General features: G+C 35.0%; 1 protein-coding gene across 10 annotated transcripts in view; it reads left to right on the forward strand.

Moving 5' to 3' along the window:
• Window positions 1-18,100, forward strand: part of LDLRAD4 (low density lipoprotein receptor class A domain containing 4) — a 567,965-nt gene that overhangs the window by 532,934 nt on the left and 16,931 nt on the right. For 9 of the 10 annotated variants that reach the window (XM_031946676.1, XM_023496263.2, XM_031946677.1 and 6 more), the window contains one exon: window positions 3,337-3,491. In XM_031946676.1, coding sequence (XP_031802536.1) covers window positions 3,337-3,491 — 155 coding nt within the window. Of the gene's footprint in view, window positions 1-1,968; window positions 2,119-3,336; window positions 3,492-18,100 lie in introns of those variants that run through there. The other variant, XM_012541557.3, reaches the window with a different exon arrangement.

The raw sequence follows: 18,100 nt of genomic DNA on the forward strand, positions 1-18,100 counted from the left end.
AAAGAGGAAGGAAAAAGGGAGGGAAGGAAGAGGAACAAAAATCTCCTGAAATCATAAGAACCCATTTTATTTCTTTTACTACAAATAGTAATGAAATATTAGCTACATTGTTTTCCATGGCCAACGATGGAAAATTTGACCTAGAAAGACATCCTCTAGATAGAAGAGAATTAATCACATGAAGATTGCCATTATTTTAATCATAGCTTTTATCCATTTCAGTGTCCATAGAGCAATTAATTTTTCTTGAGAAGACTTAGAATTCCCAAGTGCATTTTTTAAAGCTCTGACTGTTTTTATGCTGCAAAATAAAAATAAGCTTTCAAATGTTTCCTTTCATAAAGCAAGACAGAATATTTAGGCTGATCTGATACCACCATAGTTTCCTACTTTGAGATTAATTTAATTCAAGAATTATTTTAGTTTTGCTTTCCTTCTCTTTAGTCTTTTATAAGGATAGTAATAACAGTTGGCATGTCTATGGTACTTTAAAGGTTACACAGTGCTTTACATATTTTATTTCACTTTAGGGTTCATGAAATTCCTTTTTGCCTCATGGGTGATAGACAGCATCTTACTGGTCTTTCATTTGAGCAAGAAGGAGAATAACTTATTGTACCAAAGATATTTGAACAAAAAAATGACCAAGAGGGGATAGATAGCTATGATGTATAAGAAGGTACTAATAGAACAGCTAGCTTTCCTAATGAACTCATGTTACCTGGCCTAATTGAACTACATCATAAGATAATGAAAGAACTGGCAAATTTAATTAGTGAGACACTTGCTAGTGATATTTTAAAGAGCCTGGAAAACAAGAAAGATACACAGAATTGGAGAAGGTCAGAAGTTTAACTTTTTTTAATGGAAGAGATCAAACTGCAAGCTATAAGCTGGTAAACCTGACTTTGATTACTGAGAAAATTCCCAATTCGATTATTAAAGAGATGGATGCAGAACATCTCAAAATGGAAATGATGATTTCAAAGAGCCAGCATGGTTTCATCAAAACAGGTCATTCTAGACTTATGTCCTTACTTTTTTTTTTTTTTTTTTTTTGGCAAGATCACTAAACTAGATGTGGAAATGACTGTAAATATTGTTTCTTTACTATATTTTAGAAATTTTTTTGGATAAAGAAATGCATATTATTTTTTGTGGAGAAGATGGAGAGCTATGAATTGATTACACAATAATACAATTAGATGAATTCAGAACTAGTTAAGGGGCTGGACTTAAAAAGTAGTTATTAATAGATCAGCATCTGCAGAGCATAAAATCTACAATGCAGTGTCCCAGAGATCTGTTGGGCCTTCTATTGCTTAATTTTTCAATCAATGGTATACTTAAATGTATAGATAGGAAGATAACATGCTCGTCAAATTTACAGATGACAGAGCTTAGCAAATCTACAATGTACAATATATTCCTTATTTTTTTTTAATAATTATAACTTTTTATTGACAGAATCCATGCCTGGGTAATTTTTTATAACATTAGTTCATTTGGACTAAATGGCCATTGAGGTCCCTTCCAACGCTCAAAATTACGAGATTCTATGATTCTGAGTAATTAATTTAGTGTATAAAGTGCTTTTTTTGATTGGTTGGTTGAAAGACACAGGTGAATGGGATTGATGGATTTCTCAGGATTGAGACTAGGCCCTATTCCCAGAGGGAAGATGAGACTTTAGGTCTCAGGTTTCAGAAAGTCATTTGATCTCTATTCCCAGTCTTGAACTCTGGGATGCAGGAAGTCAGTGAAGGTGCAGGAAGTGATGTAACCCACAGGTAGCAGACAACCTTGGTGATCATTGGTCAAGGATGATTACTTCCTTTTAGTCTATCCAATGAAAAGGCTTGGGTCCTTTCCTATTTAACCAGCTGTTCTGCTTCTGGCTGGTCAGGTTCAGGAGCACATGATGGAGTTGGGATGGCTCCCAGGTGTGCTTGGGCCTCTCCCTGCAGGGACTAAATCAATGCTTTTTCTTTGTAGCTGAAGATGTCTCTGATGAGTTAATTTGGGAAAGAGAATCTAGCACCCATCCCCCTCACAAGGAACATAGTGCTTTTATTTAATATGACAAAGGAAGGTGGAGTCCAAGGAACACAACAGGAGGTATTGTCTTGTTGGGATAAGCTTCAGTATGTGGAGTTTGGACAATTTAATCTTCTTGTACCTTGATTTTTCATTTTGAAAATTGGACTGATGATCCTGTCTGATCTCACAGAAGGCTTATAAATCAGCCTGATTCAATTATTATAAAGCTTCTTTTCACTTGCCTCTTCCCCCACCACCATAAAATAATAAGCATTATTGGTATGGCTAATAATAATAAATGTATTTAGCAAAGTGCCAGAGATCACTTTGCAATAGGCTTCTTCTAAGGCAGAGATTTCTGGCTTGGAGTCTACAGTCTTTGAAGGCTGAATTTCATACCCCACATAGATTTTAGGGATATTTGTGAACTTGGATAGGGGAAAAAACGCATCTTTATTTTCAATAACCTAGCTGATATTTAGTATTTCTTCTATTTTTTTTTTGTTTGGTTGGGTTTTTTTATAGCTTTTTATTGACAGAACACATGCATGGGTAATTTTTCAACATTGTCCCTTGCAAACACTTCTGTTTCATCTTTTCCCCTTTTTCCTTCCACCCCCTCCCCAAGATGGCAGGCAGTCTTATATATGTTAAACATGTTAAAGTATATCTTAAATACAATATACGTGTTCATATTTATACAGTTCTCTTGTTGCACATATTCTATTATTTTTAAAAGTATTCTGAGAAGGGATCTATAGGCTATACCTGACTGCCAAAGGAGAAGTCTATTACACAAAAAATGTTATGAACCTCTACTTTAGGATCTTTTTCTTCTTTTAGAAACTCAATGTACTATTGAGTAGTACATTGAATTCCAGACAATATGTGTGAGGCTGGATTTCAATAGAGTACACTCTATTGAATAGTACAATGTACTATTAACAATAATTCATATTTATATGGCCCTTACAATTTTACAAAGTGCTTCCATTGCTACAATCCCATGAAATTGGTAGTATAAGTATTTTAAGATCCCCATTTTATAGATGAAGAAACTGAGATTTGAAGTTGAATGGTTTTCTTGTGGTCACATAGCTAAATGACTGAGGCAGGACTCTGGGCCAAGTTTAGGAATCCTTTCACAATATCAAGTTTCTCATATTGAGGCGTTAAGATGTTAGAATTTGGTCTACGTTTGGCTGCATTTTAAGAAAATGAACATTTTTAAGATAGCATTGGGGAGGGAAAAAGGAGAGTTTTGTTAAAATGTTCATTTTTTTTTCTTTTTCTCAGCTGAACTGGAGTTTGTCCAGATCATTATCATCATTGTTGTGATTACGGTGATGGTTGTGGTGATCATTTGCTTGTTGAATCACTACAAGCTCACAACACGGTCCTTCATCAACCGGCAGAGTCAAAACAGGAGGCAAGAAGACACTTTGCAGCCGGTAAGTCTGGGCTTCTGGATCCATTTTAATCATATATGCAGACAGTGTGTTTGGGGGAAGTTTTTAGAACTTCAAAATAGTAAAATATCAATTCCAGGGGACTACAGATAATCTTTCAAATAAACAGATATTACTTTTCCAAGCAATTGTAAACACTGATATTCTTGGAATTTTCAAATTAACAAAAAATAGCTTTACCTATAGATTGAATTTCTGCAACACCTGAGATCCAAAAATAGAATTAAAAGGAACTCTCTATGGGCAATGTCTATAAGATCTTAAACAGCAGTATGGCAATGAAGAAGCATCAAATGGCTGAATTGAATGGATTTGTCTGTGGAAACAGAGGGATTTATGTTGTCTAATCAACTCACTGTCATAAGAAATCACAAAAGGGTTATCCTTAAGGAACCTAGACTTAATGATCAGTATTATGCAAGGAAACAGGGTCCACATACGCAACATGATTACAATCTTTCAAAATATAATTTTTACTAAATACTTAGTAAGATATAACCTGTTAGTAAGAATAACACATCAGATGTTTGCTGTCATTTATATAATCTTTTAATGTTTTCAAAGCTGCTGTAAATATTTTGGCACATATAGATCCTTTTTTTGATGTTTTTAAATCTCTTTTTGGATACAGACCTTGTAGTGGTATTGCTAGGTCAAAGGATATTCAGGTTTTTATAGACTTTTGGGCATGGTTTCAAATTGCTCTATAGAATGATTGAATCAATTCACAACCTCACCAACAGTACACTAATGTCTCTTTTTTTCTACATTCTCTCCAACATTTGCCATTTTCCTTTTCTGTCTTGTTAGTCAATCTAATAGGTATATGTTAGCACCTCAGAAGTGTTTTAATTTTTATTTCTCCAATTAGTAGTAAATTAGAGCATTTTCTTATGGCTGTATATAGCTATGATTACTTCATGTGAAAACTGTTCATGCCCTTTGATCATTTGTTAATTGGGGAATTACTCTTATTTTTTTATTTTAAAAATGCTGATTTTTCATTGGAAGTATCATCTTGTTTTGTGTGGACTTTTTCTTCAGGAAAACCTGAATTCAAATCCCTTCTTAGACATGTATCCTTGGATAAATCATTTAACCCTCACTGTGCCTCAGTTTCTTCATGTGAAATTAAGGAATTATACTCAAAGACTTCTAAGATTCCACTTCTAAATCTATGCCTAATGATTATAAAGGGGTTCTGTGGTCTCTAAAAGATCATACAAAGTCTCCTAATTCATTTCCACATGTCTGGGTTCTCAGAGGCTGTACAAAAGGAGAACAAACTTTGATATATGCTAACAACTCAGAGAATCTTGATGGACAAGTCCAGTGAGAAACAGATATTCATCCAAAGACCAGTCCATTTAAGTTTAATCAGATTTTTTTTTCTGTTATAGCATCAGTTAATGAAGGGAGAGGTGGAGGGTGGACAATTGTAGAGCTTCTTCCATATTCTCCATTTAAGGAGGAAACCCAAAAGAGCCAACTCATAATTCCCCACAAAGGACTTCATTATGCCCCATCTCTCCCATCCCCTAGCCTCACCTTTTTCTGCTTCATTTTATGTATTGACTCTCCCCATTAGATTGTGAGCTATTTGAGAATGGGGATTGTCTTTTGCCTTTTTTTTTTTTTTGGTATCTCCAGTGTTTATACTTCTTGGCGTGATTGAAAAACACTTATTAGGTAAAGGCTGGACAGATTGCACTCTCCCCTAGTGAAGAGAGTATTTATACTAATGAAAAAATGGATCTTTAAATTATTGAAGAGTCATATGATTTTTTGGGTTGTTATTATATGAAACCATATAGCTCTTTGTCATAATCATCAACAAAAATTTGTTTAGTATTTACTAGTTAAATGCACTGAACAGAGTGCTATGGAGCTCCTGTAAGTGTGGTTAAAGTTCAATGGTTCTCAAACTTTTTGGTTTCAGGACCCTTTTACACTCTTTAAAATTACTGATGACTCCCAAGATTTTTTGTTTAAGTAGGTTTTGTGTTTTGATATTTACCATCTTAGAAATTAAACTGTTACATTTTAAAATATTTGTTAATTTGTTTTAAATAACCATAACAGACTCCATTATATGTGAACATATTTTTATGAGAAATGTTTTATTTTCCAAAACAAAAAAAAAAGGTGAAGAGAATGGAATTGTTTTACATATTTTTGCAAATCTTATGACTAGCTATATAGAAGACAGCTAGATTTTCATATCTGCTTCTGCATTCAATCTATTGCAATATGTTATTTTGGTTGAAGTGCATGAAGGAAATCCAGCCTCACACATATTGTCTGGAAAAAAGGAGGAGTATTTTAATAATCATATAATATCTTAGTGTTATTATAAAAATAGTTTTGACCTTATGAACCCCCTGAAATGATTCCCAAGTATCTGTGGAACACACTTTGAGAATTACAGTCTTATAAAGAAATGGCATACAAACAAATTTTAAGCATATTAACACTAATGGAAAAGTTTAGTGGATGGCTAATTTAAAAAAAAATGTTATTACACTTATATATTAGTATACTTGTTCTTTCAGAAATTAATAGTATTCCAAACAACAAAAGTTATATTATGGAGATCACTTACAAAATTCACATACAGAGTGTTATGTGACAATCCCCTTCCTTTCATCCTGATCACAGTTTCTTCCCAACTTATGATTGAGAAAGTCTAAGAAGGATGTTTTCCATACAAAACCTAAATTGAGTTATGTAGTTTACATCATCCTTGTATTCGAGAGCTACATAAACATTTCAGTTTCAAAGGTCATCATTTGGACCATATTCTATTGGCAAGAAAAAGCTATTAGGTAATGAATTTTGCCAACTAAGCTGTTATCATATCTTCTCTTCAATTTGTTTGAAAAGACCCTATTTGTACAATTGTGCAGGGACATAGTGACCTAGAGACACAGACTTTGTATGGTATTTGTGAGTATCCTATGCATTTTTTTTACATGGATATAAAGTTAGAGTTGAAAGAAACCTTAAAGATTTTATAGTCTGAGCCTCTCTTTTTACAGATGGGGAAACAGGCCTTAAGAGGTAAAGTAATTTGATCAAGATTAAATAAATATTTAGTTAAGTGTTAGAGTCAACATAGTTCTTTGACTGCAAAACATTTGACTCTTTCCATTGTCTCATATGTAATTTTTTTTTTGAGTGACACCAAAGGCTGGTCCTAAAATGGTGATTTCTCTCCATCAGCAAAATTGAATACATCTGAACTTAGATGTATTCTCCAACTTAGAAATGAATTATATTTCCAAAGATTCATTGAAAACAAACAAAAAATTTTCATTAGACATGATGTTATAGTTTTATCATAAAAGCCTATGCAGTTAGCAAACATTTAAGTGCCTACATGATTCTAGGCACTGGGGATATAATCAGAAAAGCAACATCCTAGCAAAGTGAGCAAAAAAAAGTCCATATGTAAAGATAGACAAAATTAATACAAAGTGATTTGGGGAGGAGAGGAGAGACATTAGTAGCTGGGGAAAATAAAGGAAAGCTTCATATAGAAAGTAGTATTTGAACTGAGCTTGATCCAGAATCTTGGGGTTCTAAATCTTGAGCATGAGTGCCTAGTAGATTGAATATTCTCTGTGAGGAGCAGCAAGGCATTCAATTAGCATTCAGAGATAAAAACGAAAGACCCTGCCTTGGAGGAGCTTCTGGAGAGGAGCTATGTAGACTGAATATAGGTAAATTGGAGGGGAGTGTATGTAGGGTAGTTATATATAATAAAGCTGGAAAGGTAGGTGAAAGCCATATTGTAAAGAATTTTAGATGCCATATATAATGGTTTATTTTTGATTTAGAGGTAATAGAGACTAATGGAAGTTTATTGAACTGGGTATATTAAATACTTATTAAATGCTTTAGCTGATTTCTAAGCCCTTAGGTTAGTAGGCTATGAACTACAAGGGGAAGGAAGATAAAACAAGATAAGGATTTCTTTTATGAGCACACAACTTATCCCTAGGCAGAGTTTTAAAGTAAAGGTGGTCTTTTAGTGGGCTTCCATTCTGTCTTGGTTCCTTCCTCACTTCCTGAGACCCAAGCTCACTCAGTCCCTGACACTTAGGACCTAAAGCTCAGAAAAACCTAGAAAGGATGGCACAGTAGGGAGCATAGGGACATTCATTCATTTGTGCATTTAACATTTATTAAACAGCAGCTGTGTGCCAGGCACTGTGTTAAGTGCTGGGAATTCAAGGATGAAGATGAAAAACCCTGTCTTAGAGGGGCTTATATATTTCTGACTGGATGTAACATGTACATAGATAAATAAATATAAGATAATTCATAAAGAGGGAAAGTAATAATAGCTTGTGTGGAAGCAGAAATACTTCCCCATAGGAGGTAACACCTGAAAAGAAGTTAAGAATTCTAAGAAGTGGGTGTGAGGAAAGAGTACATTCCAAGCCTGGGAGACCGAATATATAAAGACAGATGGTATATGAAATACTTCTCTTGGGGGATTTCTAATGGGTCAGTTTGGCTGAAATGTATAATAGTTCAGATTAGGGAATTAATATGAAATAAGGCAGGAAAGGTAAATTAAAATCAGATTCCAGAAGGCTTTAAATGCCAGGTCAAGAGGTTTGCATTTTGTCTATTGATGAATGTGTCCATGGAGACACAATGTTCCCACGAGGTTTAGGATTAAAAGAGTCCTTCCCTCATTGAGAAGAATTATCTTTATTTCCCCATGGTATACAGTAGGAGTAGGAAACTTTTCTTCTGGCAAGGATCATATGGATATTTATAATATCATTTGCAGGCCATACAAAATTATCAATTTAAAGAACTCAAGCAGTGTGAGGTGATTGTCACTTTTAGTTGTCTTGTCAAGATTATACCATATGATTTCAAGGACTTTATACAGTCTGAGGGCTAGATGTTCCTCACTTCTGGTACAGAACCTTTATCTTTATAGCATCATCTTCATAGTTTCCCCCAAACCATCAATCTTAGATAAGGTCATATTCTATTAATGAGCACCAATTTTCTAATTGTGCAGGGGCTGCACATCCTGAATATATCCCCATGATGATGATTTAATTCAGTACTCAAAAGTGCAATGTACAGTGACAGTTTTAATATTGATTTAATATTGGCACCAAAAAGAAACAAAAACAAACAAAAAACCGCACCACCCTAACAACACTTTGACCCATAATAGGATAAAGCTATTTTAAAACAGCTGATCCTGACATATAAATTGAGTTGAAAAACTTTACAGTCAGTTATAGTTTGGGAGGAAAAGAGAAAAAAATGTTTAGGAGATTGTTAAAATGATAGAATAAATAGCCTTAATTTGACCCTGTGCTCTAAATAGTTTTATTCAACCAAAAAAAAAAATCTCAGATGAACTTTACAAATGTAATGTGGACCTTCATGCAGCTCTGGGAGTTTTTTTTAATTGTAATTCCCAGCTGGACCATGATAGATGATTTATGAAGTCAGACAAAAGTCATTTAATTAACTAGAATGTTAGTTAAATCAATAACTAGTTATTGAATCAGGTTGTAAACATACCACAATTAAGCCCTTTCTTTTCCCCACAACATTGGGGAGGGGGGGGGAGGAGATAAGGTCAGATTACTCACTCAAGCTATTAGATGTTATTATTTTAGCTACAGTTGTTTCATTAATTCTCTTTCATTATTGGTTTTTAAAAAATGCACGATATATGAATCCATTTGGCACCTCTCAGAATCCCTTTCTACAAATTTTCTGAGTTTACTCACATCAGATTGGCTCTTGCCATTTCAGTTCATATTCACAGCAAGGTCTAGACATGGCTACTATTTGTAGCTCTCATTTTCCTGCCTGCATCTTCCAGCCATCACTTACCTGAATTTCACCATTCTCCCATGAGACTCTCATAGCCTCTTTTAAACTACATGTACTGAAAGCAGTCCTACTCAATCAGGGTGTGTCCTGGATAATGTTGCCATGTTTTATACACAGCCTTCTGGGAAATGTAGTACAAAGATTTCTCACCAGATATTGTAGCTTTTTTCCCACCCCAAATCTTGTAGAAACTTGGAAACTGTCCATGTGCACAGAATTTTCACTACTAATTGTAGGGACACTAGGGAGCCCAGGAAAGCTTTTGATATCACCAAAGAAGAGTATAGAGAATATCCATGCCCACTTGACATATTTGTCTCCTTTCCTGCCCTCTTTACCCTTTGCTTCTCTTGCCATTTAAAATTCCCATTAAGTCAGCTATTAAGAAAGCATTCTAGCTAAGCTATTAAGATTCCAAAGCTTCTTTCTCCCAGAGCTGTGTGCTTTTTTTTTTTTTAAGAGGATTTTTGTTTACTTCCAGGGGCAGACTGGTCTAATTGAAAGAGCATTGAATTTTGAAAAATAAATTCTGGGTTGGAGACTTAATTCTTCTACTCACTAGCTTTGTGGTTCTAAATAAGTCATTTATGGTCTCTGAACCTTAGTTTCCTCATCTCTAAACTAGGGATTATAATATGGGATTATTGTGGAGAACATAGTCAACTCAATTCAACAAAGAACTATTTTAACAGTCTGAAATGTGTAACGTACTATGTTAAATTGTGCAGGTATAGTGAAACCATTCCTGCCCCAGAGGAGCTCACATTCTATTACTAGGGACATTGATAATAATGATTATAAATCATTATCTGATTAATGTGTACTTGGTGGAAGTATAATGCAGTAAAAAAAAAAAAAAAGATGCCTAAATTTGGGATTAGAAAATACTTGGGGCAAGTCACCTTAACTCTCTCAGCCTCAGTTTATTTGTAAAATGGGAATAATTATACCTGCAGTCCCTACCACAAATGGTAGTTATGTAGCTCAAATGAAATAAATTGTATAAAGTACTTTATAGACTTTTTAAATACTAGCTGTTATTATTAAATAAAAGTTTTTTTTAAAATCCCAGCTATTCATTAGAAAACATATTTGGTCAGTTTTGGACATATTTGGACAATGTAGTCAAGGCAGCCTGTCTATAAGTCAAGCTCCCCAAAACTGCTTCTGTGTATTGGCTACCTCTTTCCTTCTACTTTTGAACCTATAGGGTCTCTAAAAACTGTAATAATGTCTCTGGAAGTCCTATCCACCAGCATTATTTTGCCTGGCATCATATCTCTAGTGGGGCATGTTCTAGAACCCCTTCCCTAGAATCCCAGGGACAAGAGGATGGAGCAGAGAGGGGAGTCATGGTCATCTATGACCGTTCATCTCTATGAGTCATTCAGAAGTTCAAGGGATTGTACAGTATCTGAAAGTTTGAACAAAGAGGCAAAAATGGAAATCCTTTATCTTCTCTAGCTTAATAGTTAATAATCATATAGCTCTTTAAGGTTTACAGAGCATTTTATAAATATTATCTCAGTTTATCTTCACAACAACCCCCAGGTAGGTAACTATTATTATTCCTATTTTATAGAACAGAATAGTGAAGTTAGCAGAGATTAAGTGACTTCCAGAGGCACATAGCTGAGGAAGTATCTGAGGTCAGATTTTGAACTCAGGCCTTCCTGATTCTAGGACCAATGCCTTTACCACTGTGTCTCTTGCCTTTCAACATCATTTCTTGCACATTTCTTGTTGTTTGTCCTTCGTTCTCAAAGGGGACTAATAACTTCAGGAAGATGATACCATGATAAGCATGTGAATGAGGGCTGAGCAGGTTCATCAGCCTCACTCTGTCCTCCAGAGCTGTATGGGTCCAGTTGCAATATATAGATCAGGATGATGGCTCTGGATGTACTGGGAGATCTTGCTTTTTTTTCTTTTTCTTTTTTGCTTTGGCAATTGGGGTTAAGTGACTTGCCCAGGGTCACATAGCCAGGAAGTGTTAAGTGTCTGAGTCACATTTGAACTCCTCCTGACTTCAGGGTTGGTGCTCTATCCATTACACCAATTAGCTGCTCCAGATCTTGCCTTTTTTAAGCTAAAGTCTCTCCCAGAAGATACCTGAGCACCCCCAAAACTATAACATCTCCCATCCACTTTTCTTTAAGTAGACTGATGACTTTGGACTCCCCTATTTTGGGTGACTAAACAAAACTGGATAGGCTAGTGGCTAAGATTTCATTAAATTGTTGTTGTTTTTTTTTAATTTGGGGAATTCAGAGGTTGATGGTAATTTGCTTTCGTTATGCTGGGAGAGCTAATGAAATAATGTCTGTAAAGAGTTTCTTCCATTTCTTAGAGGAAAGGTGTTCAGTGAATAAAGATAAATAAATATACATATGCTTTTGTGTGTTAAAGTTTCCCTTGCTCTGGTTTTCACATTATACTAAGCCCAGGTCTGTACTGAAAGGGGACAAGTCTTAAAACTTGCTATTGAAATCTCATGAGCATGCGATGCCCCCTGCTGAGCAAGCTGAGGAAGTGGAATGGTATTGATGGAGGCAACTAACAGTCTACAAGCCTCATTCTAGTTCATATTCTTTCAGGAACTTGTTTATGGATCTAATGATGCTGCCGGTAAAAACGCTGAAAGATGAGCCCCAAATAACACCCCCCTGCCTGTTTACAACTCATTTGGATAGATACCATAGAATATCTTGCTTCTCAGTCACTTTGACACTTTGAGTTGTGACACTCAAGAGTATCACTCAAAAGCAAGAATTTACATTTAGGGAATTATAAATTCTAGAAAGCATTAGAGGAAGAATAGAAGAAGCATGTGGTTAAAAAGGACTTATACTATCTGAGAGGGAGAAAATCAAACAGCATGATGTAATGGATCAAGGTTTAAAGCTCAGAAAGGCCATTTGTCAGTTTGTAGATGGGGAAAGCAAGTCACACAGTAGTAAGAGGGGAAGTCTGGATTTAAAGGCAGGTCCTCTTGATTCCCAATCCAGTATACTGTCTGTACTACATCCCTGGACTCAGCATTAGGAAGACATGTATTCCTGTCCTCCTTCAGATACTTAGTACTTGGGAATGATTCACGATCAACCTTTAAACTTTGGTTTCCTTATCTATAAAACAAGGGAGCTAGACCACTTGTCTCTAAAATGCCTTCCAAGAATAAATTTATTTATTAGTCCACCATGAAAAACAAGAAAAGGAACATTAGAGTGAGGGAAAAAATAACAATATCTACATTTATACTTGAAAAGACACATTTCTAAAGGTAGGGGAGATATGGATTAACTTCTGAGGTTGTCACATTTACTCCTCTCTCTTCCTTCTCCGAAGGGCTTTTGTCCCCATTTTGTTCCCTTTTCTGCCCCCTTTCCCTTTCTGCCAGGGTTAAGATGGAGGTTACAAGAGGACTGTGCACTGTCTCTGCCCCCTACGCCCATTTCTAGCAGTGGTAATCACTTTCCAGAATGCCATAGAAGGCATGTAGTAGCGAAGGCACAGACTGCGATTGGACCTAGCATCCCTGCTTCCAAACTCAGCAGGGGGCCAAGCTGCTAGAGCCAGTCAGCTTTCATTAGTGTGTACATTGATAAAGCCCGTCTGGTACTCTGAGATACAGTTCCAGGAAAGCCCTGTGAGGAAAGTATTGTACTGTCCCTGAATTTAGTGGGGAGAAAAAACATTTCTGGATGAAAGTGAAAAATAACAATCCAGGACTAAATCAAATTACAAGAAAAATAAACGTTTAATGCTGAATAGCAACGGATGGGTCAGTGATGTAAATCTTACTGCATTGGTTCTTTCTTTGTTATGTTTGTTTTCCAGTAGTTAATTTATTAGATTTCCTAAACTTTGAGACTATCCAGCTTTCTCTTTATTATTTTGAGTTATTCTTGCCCTACCTCCAATATTGGATATTCAAGTCATAATCCTGGAAGATATATGCATTCCTGATTGGAGAGTTTTAAGCTAGGGCTACAGTGAGTGTGATACATGGTGTGATGAAACCTCCTTTCTATTCTATAATTCCATAATCCCACCCCACTTTGGGCCTCTGGCCCTCAACCAGGTAGCTAGGTGGTATAAGGGTGAAATTGAAAGAAGAGTTAAGTTGGATTTGGTGTCTGGGAAAGGAAAATGTTCCAATGGAAGGATAAGTGTATAAAAGCTTAGAGCTAGAGTTTTGTAATATAAATGTACCCCCCTCAACTTTTTCATTTTAAGGAATTACCCCAGTGATCAAATACATAGCACAATCTTATACTGCCACTGATGAAAAAGGAAGCAAAACAGAGTGCTAGGGTGCAAATTGTATGTTTTCATCACAGAGAATAAAAAGGTTTTTATTTTTTATGAGAAATATTTGATGATGATGATCGATAAACACAATGATGATTGAGAATTATAGTAATAGTAATAATATAATAATAAGATATTCTGTTATTGTTCAGTCATATTCAACTTTTCATGCTCTCATTTGGAGTTTTCTTGGAAAAGACACTGGAGTGGTTTGCCATGTCCTTCTTTAGCTTATTTTTACAAATGAAGAAACTAATGCAAACAGGATTAAGTGATTTGCTCAGGATCACAGAGCTAGTAAGTGTCTGAGACCAAATTTGAACTCAAGTCTTCCTTACTCCATGCCCAGTGCATTATCTATTATTTATATGCAATGAGTTTAAAAAGCACAATACTTAGAATGTTGACTCTTACATTTACTAGTTTTGTGATCTGAGACATCCCAAGATTTTGGGCTTCAGTTTCTTCTCAGATACTCTGAGCACGTTAATATCTGCCCCACCTACTTCAAAAGCTTTTATAAGAATCAAATGTTATCATGTATGTAAAGTACTTTGTAGATCCTAAAACAATATTTGAAATTATGGTTACGGTTATTTGTTCCTATTACTTGAGCTTTAACATTTTATTTGAAGATTTTGTAGAGGTCTTTGAAGCAGTAGAAAGAACATTGGCTTTAGAGACAGGAGATCTAATGAAAATCTTGACTTTATCACATTTAACTTTTCTGGATCTTGTTTTTATCATCTGTAAAATTAATGATTTGAACTAGAAGAAGTTCCTTTCCATAGCTCTAGAGATCACTGATTTTATGTGCTAGTTAGTTGATTTTTAATGAAATATGTTTTTAATCACTTTAATGATTTCTTCATAGCAATCTTGCAAAGAGATAACAAATGAAACCAATATTGTTTCAAAGTAATAAACTAAAGAAAGCAATTGTATTTGGTGCTTTGTTCCTTGTATAACAAACCTTAAATTTCTCAATCCATTATTCACTCATTGAATAGTGGAGAAGAGAATGACAAGGAGAGCAGGAGGCTTTGAACCTTATCCTCGAAAAAGAATTTGGTTAAAGGAATTGAAAATGTTTAGCATGAAGAAGAAAATAGCTTATGGGTACATGAACAGAACCCTCAAATGTATGAACTGTCTTGTAGAAGGGAGACCACATCTATTCTGCTCATTAGTAGAGGGCAAAACAAAGAGCATTTTGTGGAAATTACAGGGAGGAAAGCTTTATTTCAACATGAATATTTCGTGTAACTAGATATGGCCAACAATAAAAAAGGGCTGCCTTGGCAAGTAGTAAGTTTTGCATTAATTGGGGATTTTAATTCTAAGACTGGATGGCCACTTGTTAGAAATATTGTAGAAGACATTCAAACTTTAGGACTTGGTTGGCATAGAAAATTTCAGATATCTTTTCCAGTTCTATGAATTTGTTAAATACAATCAAAGTGATGGTGAAATAATCAAGCATTTATTAAGCACCTTTTTTATGCTAGGTATGCCACTAAATAGTAGAAATACAAAGACAAAGAATCTTTACTTTCAGGAAACTTAAAAAGATTAATACAAGTACTATTGGTTACCTTCTATCTACTGAAAAAATAAGGTATTTCAAATTCATGCATTTGGATAAGGGACTAATTTATTAAACCTCTTTTTCCTAGTGCCCATTCATAATTCAAGGATTTTTGTTAGTAAAGATATGGAAACATCTCATGGTTTAATGAAAAGAATGTGTAAACACACAGAAACCAAAATCTGGGATCTAGTCACATATGTCACATATAACAACTAGTTATGTGACTTTGAAGACAAAGTTTGTGCCTTTTTTTCCTCCTAATCTACAAATTGGGTATAATTATGCTTCTGCTACTTCTCTCACTGTCTTATCCTGAGGCTTAGTCAATTAATCAATCGATAAACATTTATTATTAAGTGTCTATTATCTGCCAGGCACAGTGCCAGATGCTGGGGTACAATTTCAAAGAATGGAAAAAAATCTCTGTTCTCAGAGTTTATTTTCTAAATGAGATAATAGATGTGCAATTGTACATCTCAATAAATACAATCTCAATAAAATACAAAGTACCGCTACTTTTTTAAATCTTGATACCATAATTTTGATCCATGATGTTATTGGAATTCTAAACTATTTGTTTGGGGTCCAACCCCCAGAATTAATGCAGTTCTCTACACATTGTATGTGTATAATATCTTTTCCCCTATTCATTCATTCAATCAAGAAAAACTTATACCTAAAATTCAGTGAAAACAATATGCTGGCAGGCTGCATGCCATTCCCTTGTCAAGAAATATTTTAGCTTTAGATTTGAAGCTTTAGTCACATGACCTGGGATGGGTTAAGTAGATCATTTCCAAAACTATTGGTTATCTCTGTTCATCCAGCTGGATTACTTCATTATTTCATGAGCCACTGAAGTTGCATTCCCAGGAGCCATGTGCAGAAATATATCCATGCCAGCTGCCCTTAATTTACTTAACTACAAACATTAAGCACAGATTTTTACTTAATCATATGCAAGTTGTCTCTCTCTCTAGTTGGGCAAGAGGCTTGCATGTAATCAGGGCCATCCAGCAAATCTCCATCTTCTAAATGGGATATCCACAAAGGATTAGGGCCTAATTGAAGCACTTGGAGAGGCATAATTTTAACTCAGTGTCTCCCTTTGAATGACAGAGATAGTGGGTGGGGGAGGTTAAGTGCTCTGATAGCTCAACTGAAAGGAATTTTTCTTTTTATTCTGTCCAAAGTTTCATATGAATGGTAGGTTGGTGAGGGACCATTGAATATATAGTGTTAAAATGACTAATTGATTAATATGTTTATCAGAATTGCATTTTGAAAATGTGTTCCCTTTAAAGCAGACAGATTGGGAAGCCTAGGACTATCACTGCCTTCTCTCAAAATATTTTTGGAATTCATCTCAGGGTTCATTATAGTTGACTCAAAAATAAGTTTTCAGTAATAAAAGGATTGTTTGAAGGAACTGAGAACATAATAGCATAAAGAAAAGATCAGGGAAAAGGGGGGAAGTGGCTTTTTGTAACTGACTTAGGCCAAATGCTAGTTAGTCAAAGTACCTGAGTTAGAATCCTGGATCTACTTTGCTACTTGTATAATTTTGACCAAGTCACTTAACATATCAACTTCAGTTTCTTTTTCATTAAAATAAGGAATTTAGACCACATAACTTCTCAGGGCTCTAGATGGCTCTAGATCTGTAAGCTTATGAACATAATAATCAAATTTAATATGATCACTGTCTTTTAAGAATTGAAAGTTTGTTACTTGAAGAGTTGCTGTTTATGTTCAATCACTATCTTTTAAGAGTTGAAAGTCTGTGTTTCCTGAAAAGAATTGCTGTTTATGTTTCCTCTTTCAGTAGTGTCTGACTCTGGGTGACTTTGTGGATAATATAGAATATTAGGCCCTTCTATCCTCCTCTATCTCCAACTCTGTCTAAGTTCATATTCATTGTTTCTATGATACTTGCCTCTCAGTCTCATCATATCCCCTTTTCCTTTTACCTCCATCTTTCCTAACAGCAGGGTCTTCTCATTATGTGACAAAAGTACTTAAGTTTCAGCTTGAATATTTCACCTTTTAATGAATAGTGTGGATTAATTTATTTAAATATTGTCCGATTTGACCATTTTAAAAACATTGATTCTGAGGCACATTCAGCTTTCCTTTTAGTCCAGTTCTCACAGCCACACATTACTATGGGAAAATCTCAGCTTTGACTCTATGGACCAGTGGTTCTGAAAGTATGGTCTAGAGAATCCTGGGGATCTCTGAAACCCTTTTAGAGGGTCTACAAATTCAAAAATAGTTTTTATTTCCAATATGGTAAGTGTCTATAAATATAATCCAGATAAACAAAAACTCTTTGGAGAGATCCTCAATAATTTTTAATAGGATAAAGATATTGAAAACAAAAGTTTGAGAACCACTGCTATGGATCTTTGTCATCAAAGTGTTGCCTCTGCTTTTTATGATATGTCCAATTTCCAAGGAGCAAGCATTTTAAAATTTTCCTAGTTAATTTTAAATTTACTACAGTCACTATCTGGAGTCATCTTTAAGCCCAAGAATGTAAAATCTGACATTGCCCCCATTTCTTCTCCCTTTATTTACCAAGAAGTAATGGGTCCAGTTGCCAAGATCTTGTTTTTTGGGGTTGTTAAGCTACAAGCCAGCTTTACACTCTTCTCTTTTACCTTTATCAAGACTCTTTAATTCCTTTTTACTTTCTGTCATTACAATGCTATTGTCTGCATATCTCATATTGTTAATATTTCTCTAGGTTACTTTTAATTCCAGCTTTTTGTTCATCCAGCCTGGTATTTTGCATGATATACTC

Source organism: Sarcophilus harrisii, chromosome 1 (assembly GCF_902635505.1).
Source record: "Sarcophilus harrisii chromosome 1, mSarHar1.11, whole genome shotgun sequence".
Classification (NCBI taxonomy): Eukaryota; Metazoa; Chordata; class Mammalia; order Dasyuromorphia; family Dasyuridae; genus Sarcophilus; species Sarcophilus harrisii.